Genomic DNA, 18,165 nt, shown 5'->3' with positions numbered 1-18,165 from the left:
ATATTTTTTCAGTAAGGACATATAGTTCACAATATATACTTCCTGACCATAACCTTACCTCAAGGTTAAAAGATCCTAAAAGAATTGTAGATTCAGTGATGAGAACTATTAATTCATTTAATGTATAATTATCTACATTTTTTTTTTCTTTAGCCACTGATACAACCAAATAGAAAGCATGAGCAAAATTTTTTATCTTATTTTTTTCTCAAGGCATTTAATCTTTTGATAGATTTATAGGGCGAGACTTAGGAATTACAGATTAAATATAACACTAATTACAAAAAGGACAAATTATTATATAAAACAAATGAACTCTAGATTAATAAAATTCTACTGCTGCTGAATCACTTATGGTAGGATTGATTTATCTTGATTATTTAAAGTTAACAGAATCGTAAATTTTACCTTTGATTGATAAAACTTGACGGTAGCATCTTGGAACTTTGCTGGAAGATATTTTCTTCCAAACAGATTTGCCAATACTAACACTAGTTTTTCCATAACATCTTGAGAAAAATGTTTTGAGCCTACACAAAACAAATTATCTCATTATAAATGTAAAAAAGTATGTTAATCCAACTTTTAAAGTTTAAATTGAATATTACATTGCACTCCATTTCATGAAAACGAAAACCTTTGACAAACACGGCAACTAAGGGAGGACTATATCTAGGGCAGTTTCATATCTGCTCTTCCTTTCACACTTTGCTACTCCCGCTCTACTTCAGGCCCTCGTTATTCCAACCACAAATTACCTTATCTCCTCCCAACCTATATTCTCCCTTTTCCAGCCTATAATCAGTTGTACTGAAGTATTTTATGATCACATCTCTCATCTACTCAAAAATCTCTGGTTGCATCTCAATGTCTCATAAACAAAATCCCATCTCCTTAGCCTAGCATTTAAGGCTTTCCAAAATTCAGCCCACAAATAACCTCCCAGCCTTATCTCCTTTCCTTACCTTCCTGTCACTCATATTAAGATATGATTAATTTGACTTATGCTCTATGTATTACAACACACAAGAATTATACTGAAGAGGTTTAAAAGGCGCTACGTTCAATAACTTGGGCTCTGGAGTCAGACTACTTATATTTGAATCTTTGTTCTCGACACTACTAAAATTTTGTGACCATGGCAATTGACTCAGCTTCTCTGTGCCTCAGTTTCCTCATACGAAATAGAGATAGCCATATCACTTGCTTTATAAAGTTATCAATTTTCTATCTCTATGTTTGTAACCACACATACCAGACACACACAGAAATAAACACAAGCTGCACATCATGTTGCCTGAAATTATTTCTTCTCTCACAGAGCTTTCAGGGGGACAGAATTTTCCAAGTATTCTTGTTTCACAAAACAATGTATGTTCAGAGCATAGTGACTTCAACTATTGTACAAAAGAGTATTTCTATCAGTTAATGTTAAATGATAAAGTAATGTTGTAAAAGGCAGATTTCATCAGGTATTAGTAATGCTAAAAAATTTAAGCACAAAGAGGGAAAAGTTTCTTTCGGGAACACTTTTTAAGTAATCAAATTATAAAAATCAAAAACCTGTGTTAAATGGAATACTACATGGACATTGCAAATAGAATTCACAAAAAATGTACATGATATTAGCAAAAATATATTTAGGGGTAAACAAGACTCTAGATTATACAATTGATATAGTATCAATTATTGAAATACAGTGTATATTCATATTCAAAGAAAAAAATCGGGAGAAAATATTCATAAATATTAATAGCAAATATTTTTTAATGTAATGCTTCTTTATATCTTTTTTATGTGAGAATATACTAAATTTAATTGAAAGTATTTATTTAAAATTATATATTATTTAATATGTTCTGAATCCTGGAATCAAGGAATCACTGAAGTTAATAAGAAGTTGACATTTTAAAATAAGTATCACAAAATATGGCTGTCTCCCATATAATCTATATTAGTAAGTATATGAAAGTTTATTTTACCTAATTTGGTATCTCTAAATTATCTGAATATTACTTTGTATTTTCTCTGTAGAAAAAAAAAATATTCTTGAAGCGCTACTTCACTAATAGCCTCTGTTGCTAATTTTAGACCATACATAGGAAAGATCAAGCTTACCTTTCTGGGTTGGCTGACAGAGATTATGGAAAAGGCCTCTTACAAGAAAATTGACAAAAACAAGATTAGAAGGCTCATGATAATGCAAATGTGATACAAGTCCAGCAAACCCCATCGGATTACCTTCTTGATCTAAATAGCCCTAAAAAACAGAAATAATTTATTAATTTGACTCAACTCATCACATATATTAATCAATAAGTAACTTATTAAGCGCCAGTTTTAAATAGTACTTAATGCCAGTATAAGAGGGATAGATAATCATTACCTGGCCCAATTTCGATAATTATACCAAAGTAATGTTAATCATTAGACATTACCTTCTAAAGACTACAATTAGTTCAGCACAATAAGAAATAATGAGAGTACCTATCTTATTTCACAAAATGACAAAGTACAATCATACCTCTTTTACCAGGAATTGCAAAGTAAACAAGAAGTAAAGTTTTAACATCTTCATGGTTCTGGGCTGTTTGAAGGACAGCAATGAATGCTTTAGGACCGACAGCACCTTTAAAGAAGAATACTTTAATTCACACCATCTCAGTGATATGAAATACATCTATAGATGGTAATTTAAATGTTTTGTAATTTGAAATCTTTTCTGTATATCATGATGTTCTGACATCTTAAAAAACCATTCTGGCTGGGGACAAACTATCCCTCCCAGGGCTAGCTAATACCTAAAAGTAACAACAACTTGCCCAAGAGCATGCCTATCCTATGCAAACCAACCAATCCCAACTTCATACTACTTCCTTACTTAACACTCACACACCACACCAATAATTTTCCTGCTCTAAATCACCCCAGGGCCAGATAACAGGCAACTAGAGGCTACTCAAACAGCTCAGATCCTTCTGGGATTCTTCAAAATGGCAAATCCTAAACTGTTTACCCTGTTCTGCCTTATCTTTCCTGTGGAAACTTCAGTAAAGGCAGTAGCCTAAACTTTCTCTCTGCTCCTGTCTCTGCCTTCTGACCACCCTGGTGTCTTTCATATGTAGCACTGCATGGCATGCTGTCTCCTGTCTCTAGGACCAGTGAGTATAATACTTTGTTTTTCTGAGTATAATACTTTGTTTTCCTCTCCTCTGTCCCCTGTTGTGGCCTCACATGACCAATCATCACATAAAAGGATACAAATTAGGATACATTTTATCCATATCTATCATACCACACAAATACCAGTAATATATAAGATTCAGTCAGATGTCATGTTATTTTATCATGTTTTTACATGGCAGATCCTTCCTTGAACAAAACAGAACATATAAAACAGAATCATCAGAAATGAAAGATACTGCCAAATAATCTAGTAATAAATGTGAATGAAGTTTAAAAGCTTATTATTCTTGGATTGTCCTGGAAGAAAATAAGATATTATAATATTCCATGTCCTGCAGTGCTGTTGCAAAAATAAGAGAATTAGGTTGATTAAAACCAAAGTAATAAAAATATTGCTTGTTTTCTTATGTAAAAAAGCACTGAGGTAGCATTTCAGATATCTTTCAATTCCTCACTAAAATGTTTGAGGTTTCAACAAAAGGCAAATTTCCAAAGATCACCAAAATTTAAGCCTTTAGGCATAAGAGTTTAAAGAACCTAGGCATAAGAGTTTAAAGAACCTAGGAAGAATCTGTACCCATTGAAAGACCAGAGGGAGAGAAGAAGATGGAAAGGAAGGGAAGAAGAAGGGGAGGAAGGGAGTGTACTGTCCCTCACCTTTACTTTAGGGTGATACCTTTTGAGGGTGCCAAAAATTCCCTTTTCTATAATCTCTTCTCTCTTGATCTACATTTAGTCATAGATGGCAAGAGCCAAAAAATTGCACAGTAGTATAATATGAGGGTGACTGACTCATGGTGGTACACTGTAAACTCAAGGATATAGACCATGTAATTAAAGTATGATTAAGAACTATGTTAGCAATGTATAATGCATTGTAGTGTTGAATGACATCCATGTGATCAATGTGTTAGTGAGACTGGCAAAAGTAGAAGATGAATTTTCAGTCTAGAGAAGCTACATAAGTTGAAAATCTGCTAAATATTAAGATCTGGGCTGAAAGCTAATCATCTTGTTTTCCATTCAAAAGGGTATTCGAACAGCTTGTAGATGCACAGAGAATGAAGCTAGAAGAAAAATCATACACCTTATTCCGTGGCAAACCACTAGATTTGGGTGGATGTAGCTTCATTCAAAAGTAAGAAAATAGAAAAACCTACAACATATCAACTATTTATAAGAAAATCAATCATTTTCTTAAAATTAGTCATGCTACAAATAGGTATTCACTGTCTGTACCAGGAATTAAGACAAACAAACGTCTTTGGCCTTATGGTACTTACATTCCAGTGGGAAGTATAGAGAAGATAAAAAAAAACATGTTAAGAGATGATAGAGAGAGAGAGAGAGAGAGAGAATATGATGCTATGTGAGGAATGATGTGGCTATGAATAAATAAGTAAGGATCATAGTTAGAGTTGAGACAGAGGATGGGTGGTGAGAGTAGGCTTCACTGAGAGTAATATTGGAACAAAAAATTGAATGAGGTAAAGGAGTGAGGCTATGCATATATCTGAGGGAAGAGTTTAGAGGCAGAAGAAACAAAGCCATGGTTCTCAGACTGTAATATTGATGGAGAACATTGGCTTTAACTTTTAAAAAACTAACTGACCTATGAAAATTGTTTTCTTTACATGGCAAAAAAATTTGGCATCCTCAAAGGATGCCAAAAAATATGACCTCTATGAGAAAGACAAAACAGCATAAGGTAAATAAACATTATAAATTGACAATAAAAAAAATATATTATGATGATATAAAAGAGTAATATATGAAGTGGTAGTTAAAAATTGGGGGAAAACTAGCCAATAGCAGAATTAAAATTCACATTTGTATTACTAAAAAACAGAACTGAAACTTCAGAGAGCTGCATCAGCAATGTGGAAGATAAATCATATGCTCTCTCACAATGAAGAAGAACATAGCAATAGAGAACTGAAAAATGATTTTCAATTTAAAAATTATAATTTTTTTCTGAAAAAACTCAACAATTGAAACAGAAGCAAATATCAAAGATCTAATTTAAGAAATATTTTCTCAATTCCCAAACTACCTGAGTATTACACAGTTCAAATATACTTAACATTATTGAACTACACTTGAAATGTTTCAATGGTAAATTTCATATTAAGTGTATTTTACCACAATAAAAAAAAATCTAAACATAAAGATTGAAAATTCTCATCATATAATGACTAAAACATCACTAAGTAAAGGACCCACAACATAGAAAATCCTGGGGAAAAGAATTTGAAATATAAGGATTAAAAAGAAAGATTTTTATATAATTACATAGGCAAAAAAAAAAAAGGAGTTAACTCCAAGAGAACTGGGCTGCGCATGGCTCCTCTAGAGGAGACTCTAAAAGAGCCTAGTACTCCATAACAATAAATACCAGAAGGCAAGAAAGTCTGAGTTTGACGTGATGAGCAATGACAACATTCTAAGAATTGTATGCTCACACTTAAGGATCTTTCACATGTGAAGGTTATAGATAGACCTCGCATATGCCAAGAAAAAGAAAATAAACTACTCTGATAACCTTTTGGGAAAAAAAAAGTAAACTGTGCTTGAAGATGTGTTCTATAAAGAGGTAAAAAGTAAGAACTCAGTAATGAAGAAGTTTTGGTCTAACATGTGTGCCTGCTCTGGAGAACCATCAGTCAATATAAGAGCCAACTCATCACAAAATTCCTAGAAGAATCTTCACCTCAGCAAACACTATCTGATTTAATGGGCACATTAATAAATATACAAAAACAGATGAAGAATCCTTTTCACAATGCATCTTCATAAGAATGAAATAAAACTATTTGATTATGAATTTTAAATCTCTCATGGTGTGATTGGACACAAAATATTTATCTGAAAGATAACCTTCAGGAAAATGTATAACCATATTCTAAAGTCCAGTTAAATATAAATATATATCAGTGTTTTAAAAAAATGCACACCTATGCCTAGAAAAAAATGACTTTAAAAAAATACCTAAATGATAATGTGATTGTCTTTGGATAGCGGAACTAGGTATGGGTGCTTTTTTCTTCTTTCAACTCTCTACATTATCCAAATATTATTTGATGAACTTAGGTTACTTTTTATGAAAATTAAACTTTTATTACAAAATCATGAAAACAGTATTTTTGTTCCTCATGGTACACAAAAAGGAATCTAATTCAGATCTTTTTAAATCCATAGGCAGCAACTACTGTAGGACAATGCCTATCAGTCATGAAAACCATAATTTTGGGTAGTTTCAAGTGCTCATCCAGCCACAAATTCTATGACCAATAGAGGAGACGAACAATACTAATTATTATTCTCTTCTTCCACCCCTAGTCCTCTATCAGTCGAGATATTAACAAAGCATTAAAGACTGATGAAGCTGGAAGTTATTGCTACAGACTTCTGAAAGAACAGCAGACCAGACCGCAGCCGGGCCAGTAATGAACACCTCACCTTAGACAATGTCAAGCACAGTACCTTTGCCTTGGCATCCTCTGGGTCATCTCCCTTCGATGCCAGGAGCATGAGCCGCAGGATCAGGCTTATGCTGATGGGGAACTGTCCTCTCAGCTCAGGAACATTGGATTTTATGAGTTTTTCTATTTTGGGCACTGGAATGTTAAAGAAGTATACATCTCCCATCAGGTCTTGACCTCGTCTTCCAGCACGCCCAGCCATCTGGAAACAGAATAGAATCACGGTGTAAAGCTTATCTAAATACTTTCTCCATCACATGTAGAATTAAGCCTTCATATTGATTGGAACAAATGAACTGGGCATCTGTCCAACCATTAAATAACTGAAACTAAAATCCAACTATGTAGCACTCACTTAGGAAATTTACCATAGCTATGACAGAGATGGAAATAAGACGTCTATCATTATTACATACTTTTTTCATGCAAAAATTGTGTTAGTAATTTGTATAAATATAGAAAAAACAAAAAAAAAACAAGAAGACTAGACCATGATTTCATGTTCAGTAACAGAGGAACTTATTATACCAATTATCTCACTTCCCACCTGCCCCTCCCTCAGCTCTTTCTCACTCTCTCTCATACACGTGTGTATTAAGTTATAAATCATCATAAAAACTGTACATAAACCGAGGAAATACACGAGTAAGATAAAATTCAGAAACGCAACTTGTAAAAAGCAAGTTAAGAACAAACTTTACAGAAGTTATATTAGTTCTTAGTTAAGTGCTTAGAATGTGCTAAGTTCTTTACATTTTTTTTATGCAGACCTCACAACAACTATATGAGGTGAATCTAATCATTAACCCAATTTTACAGTGTATAAACTGGCATATGGGGAATATAAGATACTTGCCCATGGTCAAGCAACCAGGAAGTTGTCTGGGAGATCCAGGATTCAAACCCTGACATTTTGACTCCCAAGTTCATTGTCTGAAATAACATAACACTCTGGCCCCAGAGCCCTAAATATGAGGATCTCAAAGTTGATGTGGGAGGAGAGTTCATGCACAGCACTGAAGCACGAGGAGAAATAAAAAGAGACAGGAGTTGGTAAAGTGATGAGAAATAAGGATGCTGTATTGGGTAGGAACAGGGGCTATAAGGGAATAAGAAGTGTTTAGAAGGGAAGAGAGGGGGGCATTTTGAAAAAAACTTGAATATATGCTGATATATCTAAGTTTGATGCCACTACCAAAAATATTCATAAAATATTCCTGAGCAGGAAAACCGTATGAAGACAAGCCACACTGCATGCAGGCCAAGAATGTATGGTGAAAGACAGTGGAAAAGACATTGAAAGGAAAAAGTTAAATACCACTGCAGGAGACTAATGAAATGGGTTTGGTAACAGATTGTGTATCAGGAGCAAAGAAAAGAAAAGCATTAAATAAAACTCCACAGCATAAAATCACATGCACAGGTAATGGATGAGCAAATGCTTAAGGAGCACCGCCAACATGCATCTTCCCTACAGATCACTTCATTTAATTCTTGCAAATGCTGTGGAATAGTATGATTATTCCTATTCTAGAGATAAGAAAGATCAGGTAGTTTAGATATCTCACCAAGGTCACATATCTGGTTAGTGATGGTCACATAATCCCAAACTCATGTGCTTTTCATTATACCACAGCTAAAAATGAATGTCAAGGTGTGCTAGCCTATAAATTGCAGCATGTTTGCAAGCTAAAGGCTCACTTTTTTTTTTTTTTACTATTTTATGGCCATATTTTAGTAATGCAATAGAGAATTTATGCACACCACAATACCTGTCTGTAATTTAAAGCATCAAGATAGACTGAGTTTTGAGCAAACACCACAGATTTACAAGGCATATTGATTCCTAAAGCAAGTGTTCCAGTAGCCGTCACCACCTAGAAAGAGAATAAAACAATTACCTCATAAAACAGAATTTCTAGAGAACGCCGAATAGTTAATGAACTTTGAACTTCAACTAAACCACAGTGGGGAAGTGGGGGATAACCACATTGATATTCTCGCAGTTTCACAAACACACCAAGCACGTTCCCCACTCAGGTCCGTATCAGTCACTCTGCCTTGCACGTAATATTCTTTCCCAAATATTTGTTTATTTGGTTTGTTTAGTTCTCTGCTCACATGTCAAAGAGAAATTTCAGACTGCCATATCCAAAATAACCACCCCTATCATCATTTCTCTCCCTACCCTATAGTTTTTCTCTTCATAGCATTAATGACTACCTGAGGTAATATTATTTGTTTACTTGTCCTGCATCAGACTCCGAGCCCCATTCAGCATCATATCTCCATGCTGAGAAGAGAACCTGGCACAAGACAGGTGTTCAGTAAATAATTTTTAATAAATGACTAGGAAGGGAATTTTCCTATGGCAGTGTAACGATACTTTTACAAACCCTCTTCTGGACAATTGCCCACTTCATCACTATAATTTATTTGTGAAAGCCATTTCTTTGGTAATAATGTATCTCAGTAATAAGAGAAAAATAAAGTTTCATTTCTCCCCTGAAATGCAATGATAACTGATCAGAAAAGGAGTAAGGCAAAATGTAAAGTTTCCTAAATAATCCACTTTTGCTTATTTTTTCATATAATGCTGGCTATTTCTAACTGTCTTCTCTTTCTTTTTGCATTAATTATTTTATATGACATGGTTAATGTTAATAGTTAAATATATGAGGCAATTTTCTCTAATTATTCTGTAACAGAGATCCATACATTTGTCAAAATCCAACATGCCATTTATTATTAACCATTTATCTAAAGGTCATTGATAAGAACAAAAGTGGGAAAAGTGAGAACATTAAATTGAGAATATAATTAGAATAAATACCTTCTGAAAATGTATTCTTTGTAACAAAGCTATTACAATTTCCATAGTACTTTTTCTAGCGTGATCTAGCAACTACTATTTAACAGGCTTCATTTCAGACACAAGATATGATATCAAAATATGTGTCTTTTTCTCTCAATTCATAATCGTGTAGATTTTATCTTTTGTTATTGACTTTTAAAATAAATAATAACTTGCTATTAGTTAAGAGAAAAGCTAAGCAAAGTTATTAATGATATATTTGGGGTTTTCCAGATTACAGATTTACCCTTTAATCATAGTGTCAGATTTTCCTCAACATTTACTTATTAAGATTAAAAGATACTACCCAGAGTAGCAGAATCAATCTCCCTCTTCCTCCCTCCCTCTCTCTCTCTCTCTCTCTCTCTCTCTCACACACACACACAGAAACATAAACAAATATAATGTATATCATGCAAAAAGTCTAATACGGATAATTTGAAAAAGTCAGGGTCTATTTTAAAATATTACTCAAGATCTAAATTAATTAGGAAATTATATAAACCCTCTTTGTGACTTTATCCAGACTGTCCTCATGCATTCTCATGAGACACACTAGAGAAAACATAACAAGAGTTTGGTTTGCAAGCTATTTCAGGTAATCTTCTTCCTGACAATTATCAGTGATAGGAGAAAAAGCTTTTAGGAATGACACATCTAAAAACATTGCCAAGATATGCAGTGCACACTGAGGAAGTGATACATTCTTGCTCTCATTTCAGCTACATTGAAAAAAGATCCCATCAAAACACTATCATAAATGTTGTCCAAGCCCATGAAAAAATGTCTGTAACCAAAATTATATGAACAGCTGAAAATTCCCCAGATACTATAAATAAAAAGGAACAGGGCTGTTCTAAGATCAGCATAGGTAATTTCCATTATCAAAATATTTGAGAAAATATCTGTTTAGGGACTATTTTAATTTTGTGAAAAAGAGATAAACTGAGTGATATACTTCAAACTCCCTCCCTTAATTAAATGAGATGGGGAAATATGCAGTCATATCAAGGGTCATAAAAAAGATATAATTAGATGAGGAAAAAAGTGGTTATTTTTTTTATTTTTCTTCAGTATTCAGCTTTATGTAGACATAGCTTCACATTTTAGAATGAAAAAATTTACCTACCCTAATAAATCCTTTCCTAAAAAGAATCTCAACTAACTGTTTTTCTTTGAAGCTCAAAGATCGGTGATGATATCCAATACCCCTCTCAGCCAAAGTCTTCAGTTCTTCACCTTTTCTTGTGAATTTCACTCGATCAAACACCATCTTCAAAGTCTAAAAGAAGCAAGAGTTTTAGGGATTTTGATAATTTTTAATCTCATTTTAATTTAAATCAGAATAAAATATGTATAAATGAAAAGAACAGGCAAATTATGTAATAATTTGGGTCTGTGAGGCAACTGTTTGACATTAACTCAACATGAGTACAAAGAACATTTTAGGGCGGCAACAGTAACTATAGGAAATATTCCCAAATTTCTGAGCAGGAAGGCTTTTACTGTTTCAGTACTGCCTCCGCCACCCTCACCCCCACCCCAGCTTCAGGGGTAAGAAGTACTGACAAAGCCGCAGATAAAACATTCAGAGGAGGTGTGACAGTCAGACCTGCTCCTGCTCTGAGGAAGGTCAGTTCTCTCCTGGAGCCTTGCGGGAGCAGAGGGAGGGAGGGGGGGAGAGAGAGAGAGGGAGAAGAAGAAGAAGACAGGAGAAAATGAGTTCTCCCAAAAGAAAGAGCAGATTCTTTACTCTATGTAGTCTGGGAATGCTTACTTTTCACTGTAAATTGGTCACAAATGGCCTTAAAAATATTTATACCCTGAAGAGGAAATCCACTTGTGTACAGAGTTATATATTCAAAAATAAACACTGCTTATAATAAGGAGAAAAAGAAAAATAATCCCTAAGTATCTAAAAGCAAAAAACACTTTATTTGTATAGTCATCCATACAATGGAATATCAAGGATCTATTAAAAGAATGATCTAAGTACATGGTTATTAAAAAGAGATCATGAAGTTTACAAAAGAACATATTCATGTTCACAACAGAGTATATGTATATGTGTGTGTGTGTGTGCGTGTGTATATGTTTGTGTGTATGTGTATCTGCAAATAAAAGATAAAAAGTTCATCCGGAAGGGCAATGACCTAATTGATTTTTACTGTTACGAATTTATATTTTCGAATTTATCTACCGTGTGTGAATCATTTTATTAAAAAAAAAAAAGTTTTAAAGAAGAAATGGCATACTATTTGTAGATATTTCAACACCTTTATGGTGGTATATTTTGACTATAATAAAGAAAGCCTCTGATTTTGAGAAATTCTGCCTATCTTAAAGTATATTGACCACAGGTACCCAAATATTCAAATGAGGCACATGAGATCGAAGTCCAAAATTCAGGCTGTGAAAAACAGTATCACAGAAACAAATAATGAAAGGGCAGGGACTCTCAGGGGCTAATTGTAAATAAGCAGGAAATAATCCATAAATGCTAATCCTGTCCTTTTCAGACATGCTCTGTAGCGCCCTCAAGAGTTATGTGTAGCCGGGAGGTCATACACAGAGATGTCTATGGTAGAGGTTGTATTTAGTTATTACATTCAACACTATCACTGAAAAGTGATGGCTGATGAGTGAAATAATTTCCTGGAGGACTGTTTCATTGGAAGTGCTGACCTCAGTGTCCACTGCTTTTTGATCCGCATATGTGTACTCCTGAGAGATTGCCAGGTTCTTCTCTAGAATCTTGAGTAAATTATTATATTCAGCTTCATGAATTAGGCTTTGATCAATTTTTCTGGGCTTCTTCTGGCTTTTTTCATCTCTGTTCATAAAAATAAATTTTAAGTAATGAATAGTCAAATTTGGCCACTAAAGGAAACCCAAACTTCCCAAATTCTCCTCACCACCAGGCATTCACTCCTATATACATCTGTACTAGCCTGATTCAGTCTTCTTCCTCTGAGGCACTTCCTCATTGGCCACTGGAACATGTTGTTCCTATCAAAAAATTCTCCTATGCACCCATATTTTTTCTGAATGTTTCCTTCCATTCTTGCTATCAGGAACCTTCTTGCCAAATCCAGTTCTCCCAGATGACCTCGCTTCCCCTTGCTAAAGTGGTGCCATTTGCTAAAGTGATGATCATTTCCTCTTTCTCATTCTTTGTAAAACTAGGCTAGTAGGTGAGGTAGGCGTCCTCTTTGCTCCACATTGCCAATTGCAGGCCATTCTCCTTTTCTCCTTGAGGTTGGTCCTACAGCTGCTCTGAGTTTGGTTGCTAAGGGTTCTTGGCCACAGCATTCCTGAGAGAATTGCCTTCAATTGACAAGAGCCCCCTGGAAATGCCTGAGAGATTATAACCTCTCTTGGGAATGGGGAGGTGGCCCACAGCCAGTAACTGACTGACAGGAGGTACAAAAATCAGCCACCTGGACTCAAATTGGGACAGTTCTGTGGTGTCTCTAGCTCTCTGTTAGACCAGGCACAGGCATTATTCTAGCGACATCCACATCCTTGCTAATCTTCACCTTCTCTCTTTTGCTTCCCTTACTTTTTTACAGTCCCGCATGAGCACATCCCTTCAATAAATTACTGACACAGGTACCTCCATCTCAGCAGGTGCAAATGAGGAATCTGACCTAAGACACCTTTCCATAAAACCTGGTATAGACTTTGTGTTATTATCCATTACTGTATTATCCATTACTCCTCAGTGTAATAGCCTTTTACAGATATCCAGATGACTTATTCTTTCTTAGATTTTTCAGTTTGTCTCTTAAGTATACACATAAGACAAGTCCAAATATGAGAAGATGAGCTTAATTGTATCTCGTCATCAAGTATTCTCACTTCCAAATAACATTACCCTTACTTCAGGGGAGAATCCAACTACGGAAAGGCCTACTCCTAACATTTGTGGAGCGTGGGACAGAGAGTACTAATAGAGGACCACATACTTTTAAATCAAGGTTACAAGCCATCAACTATTACATTCCATCCTCCTACCTTGACAAATATAGCTCCATAACAACTTGGAATTTAAAAGGGTGAGAGTGAGCTCCAGGTGGGCATACCTGCTAAGCTCTACTAACTCACAAGTTTGTGGGAATGGATACAGATGGAGGAGGGCCAGAGTGCTGTTCTCCAAAGCACAAGGCCCCCTCACACCCTCAGTGTAGTGATGGGGCTGAACAAGGTTTTAAACATTCTTTATATTTTTATAGCTTGAATCGTTGGTCATTAATTCAAGTTGAAATGGTGTCTCCTAGTGTTCTGAAGAAAAGCAATCTAATCAGATCAGTTACTGAAAAGTCTTCCACCTCCGATGTTGTCTCTGGCTTTCACTTTCCATTGTTTCCAGGGAAACAGCACAATAGGCAGAGGAAAGATAAGAAGAGTCAGTAGCAAATTCATGGGTGCCCTAGAATTATTTGAGAAATCTCAATCAGAGAAGATCTAGAAGCAGTTTCCACTTTGAGGGAAGTATCTACCATTCATTCAGAAATATTTATGAAACAACTGTTACCTGCCTAGCAATATGCTAAGCACTGGGGATAAAAAGAAAATACATGGTCGCTGTTGTAAAAAAGCTAATAATTTAAGAAAAAGAAAAACATATAAAAACAACAGCAATACATTATAATAATTGATCTACTAAATATTGAGAGTAAGCAAGAGCACAGGAGAAAGGGCACTAAGTTTAACTGCGGGAATTAGGGCAAGACCCAGAGAAGAGACAGAAAATTATGAGTATAATAAGCTTTGGGGACAAGCAGAAAGTAGGCACTGAAGGCAGATGGGTCATATCTTGAAAAAAGCATAGGGGTAGATGAACAATCCATGTAAGGAGAATCATAAATGCTGAGTATTGTTAGAGGGGAGTGGTAAAGAGCAAAACCAAAAAAGGTAGGCCAAGTCCAAAACATGTTATCCTACCAACAAAAGTCAAGAAGTTTAGACTTCATCATCTAACCAAGGAAGACTACTGAGTGTCGGATAATTCAATCAGTTTGAACGTTAACAAAATCATGTTAATTAGATTGAAGAGTGGTGAACCTAAGGCTCTGGGGACCAGAAAAAAAAAAAGACCTCTTCAAGGAAGACATAATGAGTGTCTAAATCAGGCAGCAACTAAAGATGGAGAGGAAAACAAAGGAAATAAACATTCTGGATCTAGGGTTGTCAGAATTAGTCACTGAGAATGAGGAAGAGGACACAAAAGAGCAAAGTTCTGCCAAACATAACATTGGCATTTCAATCCACTCCCAAGCTCATTCTATGTCACTGATGTGATTATGATGGCATGTCAGTGACACTGCTATGTTGTGACCCAAGACAATATGGGTTGACTTTCTTTAAGCCTTCTGAGGGCTGACTGAGAGTAAGAGGTACTAGGCATCCAAGATGTACTTACTTTGAGAAATAATTATGTCAGGTAGATGATCTACCAATGCTCACAGGCTGTGGTCCTGCCTCTCCCAAGTCCTAAATGAGACCGATTTATGCAACTAAGGAATACATAAATATTATGGTCACTTTCTATGGTCCTATTCTCTCACTCAAATTTACTCAATTTGTATCTATCAGCAAACAAACATAGGCAATAACTAGAACTTCTTTGTAGGACACTCGATGTGTGTTTCCTACAGGGAATTGTGTTTTAACCTTTTAACCACCAATTTGTTTAGTTAAATACTTACATAGCTTTTCGGCTCTCAATGGATTTTTTAACTTTTCGAAGTTTGTTAGCCATGACATAGGCTTCTTTATCAGCTTTGGGAGGCCTGTCTCTCTCTTGCTTCTCCTTCAGGAAATTGCTCACATTTAGAGCACTCCGTTCTACATCTCCTAACTTGAATCTGTAAACATGAAAAAAATGCTTGCTTTGAAAACAATATTGTAAATGAATGCAATTATATTTATATCTACAGCTATCACCCTGACATACCTGTTGAGGTTTTAATGTCCATCTTTACGAATTTTATCCTCATAGGGCTCTCAAACTTGGGCCTGACCATTACGTGTGTGCTCTTAAGCACACGCTGATACTGTCAGTAAACACTAACCGTGCTCCACCCATTTTTTTCCAGAGACCAGGTTGGAGAAGGTTGACATGTATGCTATTATTTTTTATATTTTCACAAAAATCTGACAAAGCCTCGGGTTTGTTGGTATTCTGAGGCTACTTAAGATTAAATCAAACCGTATAAGATCAAAGATTTAATAGTACGTTTGTAGAGAACCCAAAATTTCATAAAGACATGGCAATGTTCAACTCCTCAAGCAGAACTAAACCTTTGATGTTTTTGGCAAATATTTTACTTTTAAATATCTTAAGTTTGTATACATATATATGAATAAAGAATACAGTCATTTTGGTGTTTTTATTTTGTAGTTAGGCTTTCAGAAATATCCCAGAGGTACTGAATTATGTTTGTTTCTAGCTAAAATCTGAAGCCATGCTTGGAAGTAAAGCAGGTAAGCCGTAATAACTTCTTGGTAGTTCAGAAATGTATTTTGCTTGCTTCAACAACAAAGGTAAAAGGAACAATTTTATTGCAATCCCCAAAATGCAACATACATTTAATTATCATTGTTTTAAATAAGCACCACCAATGATGAGTCATTACTATATGTCTGCTTAAGTGTGAACAAGTTTCTTTTTCATTTTCTTATTTTTAAAGCCTACAGCACCTGGTCTTTCTAGGTGGTCTCCCATCCAAGTACTAACCAGGCCTGACCCTGCTTAGCTTCCAAGATCAGACAGGATCAGGCTTGTTCAGGGTAGCATAGCCATAGACAAATTTCATTAAACTTTGCCACCTGAGCAAGATTCTGTGGCCTTATATAAAGCTTTCATGGCTTAAAGTAGTGTGAAATTGTCTAAAGTAAATAAAACATTCTATTCTGATCCAAAATATGTGATCAAGGTTAATTTAGGATATATAGTGTTATTCATTTAATAAATTATTCATATGTTATTCATTTAATAAATTATACTTTATCAAAAACTGGGCTGTTAACATTCAACTTTAAGCTATTTTATGCTATGGCAATATAAAATTTAGCAAAGTATTAGTGCCTGTAAGTTATAGTTCTCATGATTATAAATTGGAAACAACAAAAAACTCCACCAATAAATACTCTAGCATATTGTAAGGATACTTTAATTTTATATGGGATACTTGTGTGCATAAACATTCACTTTGTTTTTCAAAGAACTTGTGTATTTACTAAACCTAGGTACTTATTGAACCTAGGGATTTAACAGGACCTTGATAAAAACACAATAGTAAAAAGAAACAAGAAATGGAGAAGAGAACTACATAAAGAAGGTAATTTGTATAAGTAAACATCATTAGTAAAAACATTTTATTAAGAATTAAACTAGGAAAAAAAGAATTAAACTAGAAAGGGGTATATTTAATATGCATTCTGACAACAAATGGGCACCAAAAATAGTAATGAATACTACCTTATAACAGTAAAGTTAGTAAAAATATCTTCAACTTAAAGGAATGAGTCTAATACAAATTACAAATAAAAACAAATTAATTTAAGTGACTTACAAAAAAAACAGTGCTGGCAACTTTTCCATTTTTCTTAGCTTTTCAACAAGAAGTGGAAACATTTTTTCCATGTCTTCTGAACCAAAAACCGAATTTGGACTAAGATTCCTCAGGACCATTTTGGCCTGTAACAATAAATAAAAAATGATTTGTTTTAAAGTTCTGCATAACAAAGGAATTACTACTTTTGGCTAAAATATTTTCATTGTTGCCTATTCTATGTTTCTGTGGTTCTTTAAAATAATATGATAAGAATAATAATGATGTATATTATAAAACTACAAAGAACCATCAAAGAAATATACAAATCAATACACTAATACGCTAGAGAACAAAAAGATAGTATTGCACACACACACGTACATACATGTAGTTTAACATGCAAGTTTTTAAGGGAACACAAATCAGTCAGGAAGAGGATTATTCAGTAAATGATGCTGGTTCCACTATGGCAAGAGGTGGGGTAAATCAGTTTTTCTCCATGTCATTTAGAAAAAATCATTGCCAAATACATTGTAAAAAATTTTTAATGACAAAATAAGCAGAAGGAAATATAAATTAATTGTATGATACGTCTGAATAGGGCGAAGGTTATCTCAGTTAAAATATAATAGAAAAAAAATCACATGAGAAAAGTCTAACATATGTCACTCTCCCCGCCCCCAAATCAGAAACTTCAACATGTGGCAATAAAGCAAATTTGAAAATATAAAAACCATCAACTTACTTAAAATCAATATGCATAACTTATATGACCCCAGGTTGAGGATTTAACATACAGTTTCTACAAACTGAAATAAAAATCACAAAAGGAAAAAAATCTAAGACAAAATAATAAATAAAGGAGCAAAAAATTTTTCTCAGTTACTATTACTGTGATCTCAATGTCTATACTGTCACAGTATCAAGGACACCAACTCCGGGTAGTGACCCTCTATTCTTATCTGTTATATCTAACAGGAACCAGTAGCTTCTGGCACATGTTTTAGAAAGCACAGAGGATGTGACAAAGAGTAATTTCCTTTCTCTCGTTTTATTCTATCTCAGAATCACTAGAGTTTGT

The 18,165-nt window shown here is 34.5% G+C and overlaps 1 protein-coding gene and 1 pseudogene across 7 annotated transcripts in view; both read right to left on the bottom strand.

Moving 5' to 3' along the window:
• DDX60 (DExD/H-box helicase 60) overlaps positions 1-18,165 on the bottom strand; it is an 87,944-nt gene that overhangs the window by 16,104 nt on the left and 53,675 nt on the right. For all 7 annotated transcript variants that reach the window (XR_005655691.1, XM_039876128.1, XM_039876131.1 and 4 more), the window contains 9 exons: positions 17,103-17,227; positions 15,234-15,392; positions 12,208-12,355; positions 10,652-10,804; positions 8,441-8,545; positions 6,670-6,870; positions 2,525-2,629; positions 2,119-2,260; positions 409-530 (listed from right to left, as the gene is read on the bottom strand). Coding sequence is in view for 6 of the 7 variants with exons in the window: in XM_039876128.1 (XP_039732062.1) it covers positions 409-530; positions 2,119-2,260; positions 2,525-2,629; positions 6,670-6,870; positions 8,441-8,545; positions 10,652-10,804; positions 12,208-12,355; positions 15,234-15,392; positions 17,103-17,227 (1,260 nt within the window). In the remaining variant the exon portion in view is untranslated. The remainder of the gene's footprint in view (positions 1-408; positions 531-2,118; positions 2,261-2,524; positions 2,630-6,669; positions 6,871-8,440; positions 8,546-10,651; positions 10,805-12,207; positions 12,356-15,233; positions 15,393-17,102; positions 17,228-18,165) is intronic.
• On the bottom strand, positions 16,216-16,334 carry LOC120613518 (uncharacterized; annotated as a pseudogene).

This window comes from Pteropus medius, unplaced genomic scaffold, assembly GCF_902729225.1.
Source record: "Pteropus medius unplaced genomic scaffold, Ma_sr-lr_union100, whole genome shotgun sequence".
In the NCBI taxonomy this organism is placed as follows: Eukaryota; Metazoa; Chordata; class Mammalia; order Chiroptera; family Pteropodidae; genus Pteropus; species Pteropus medius.
Note: the sequence above shows the minus strand (reverse complement) of the source record. Positions and strands in the feature narration are given on the sequence as shown.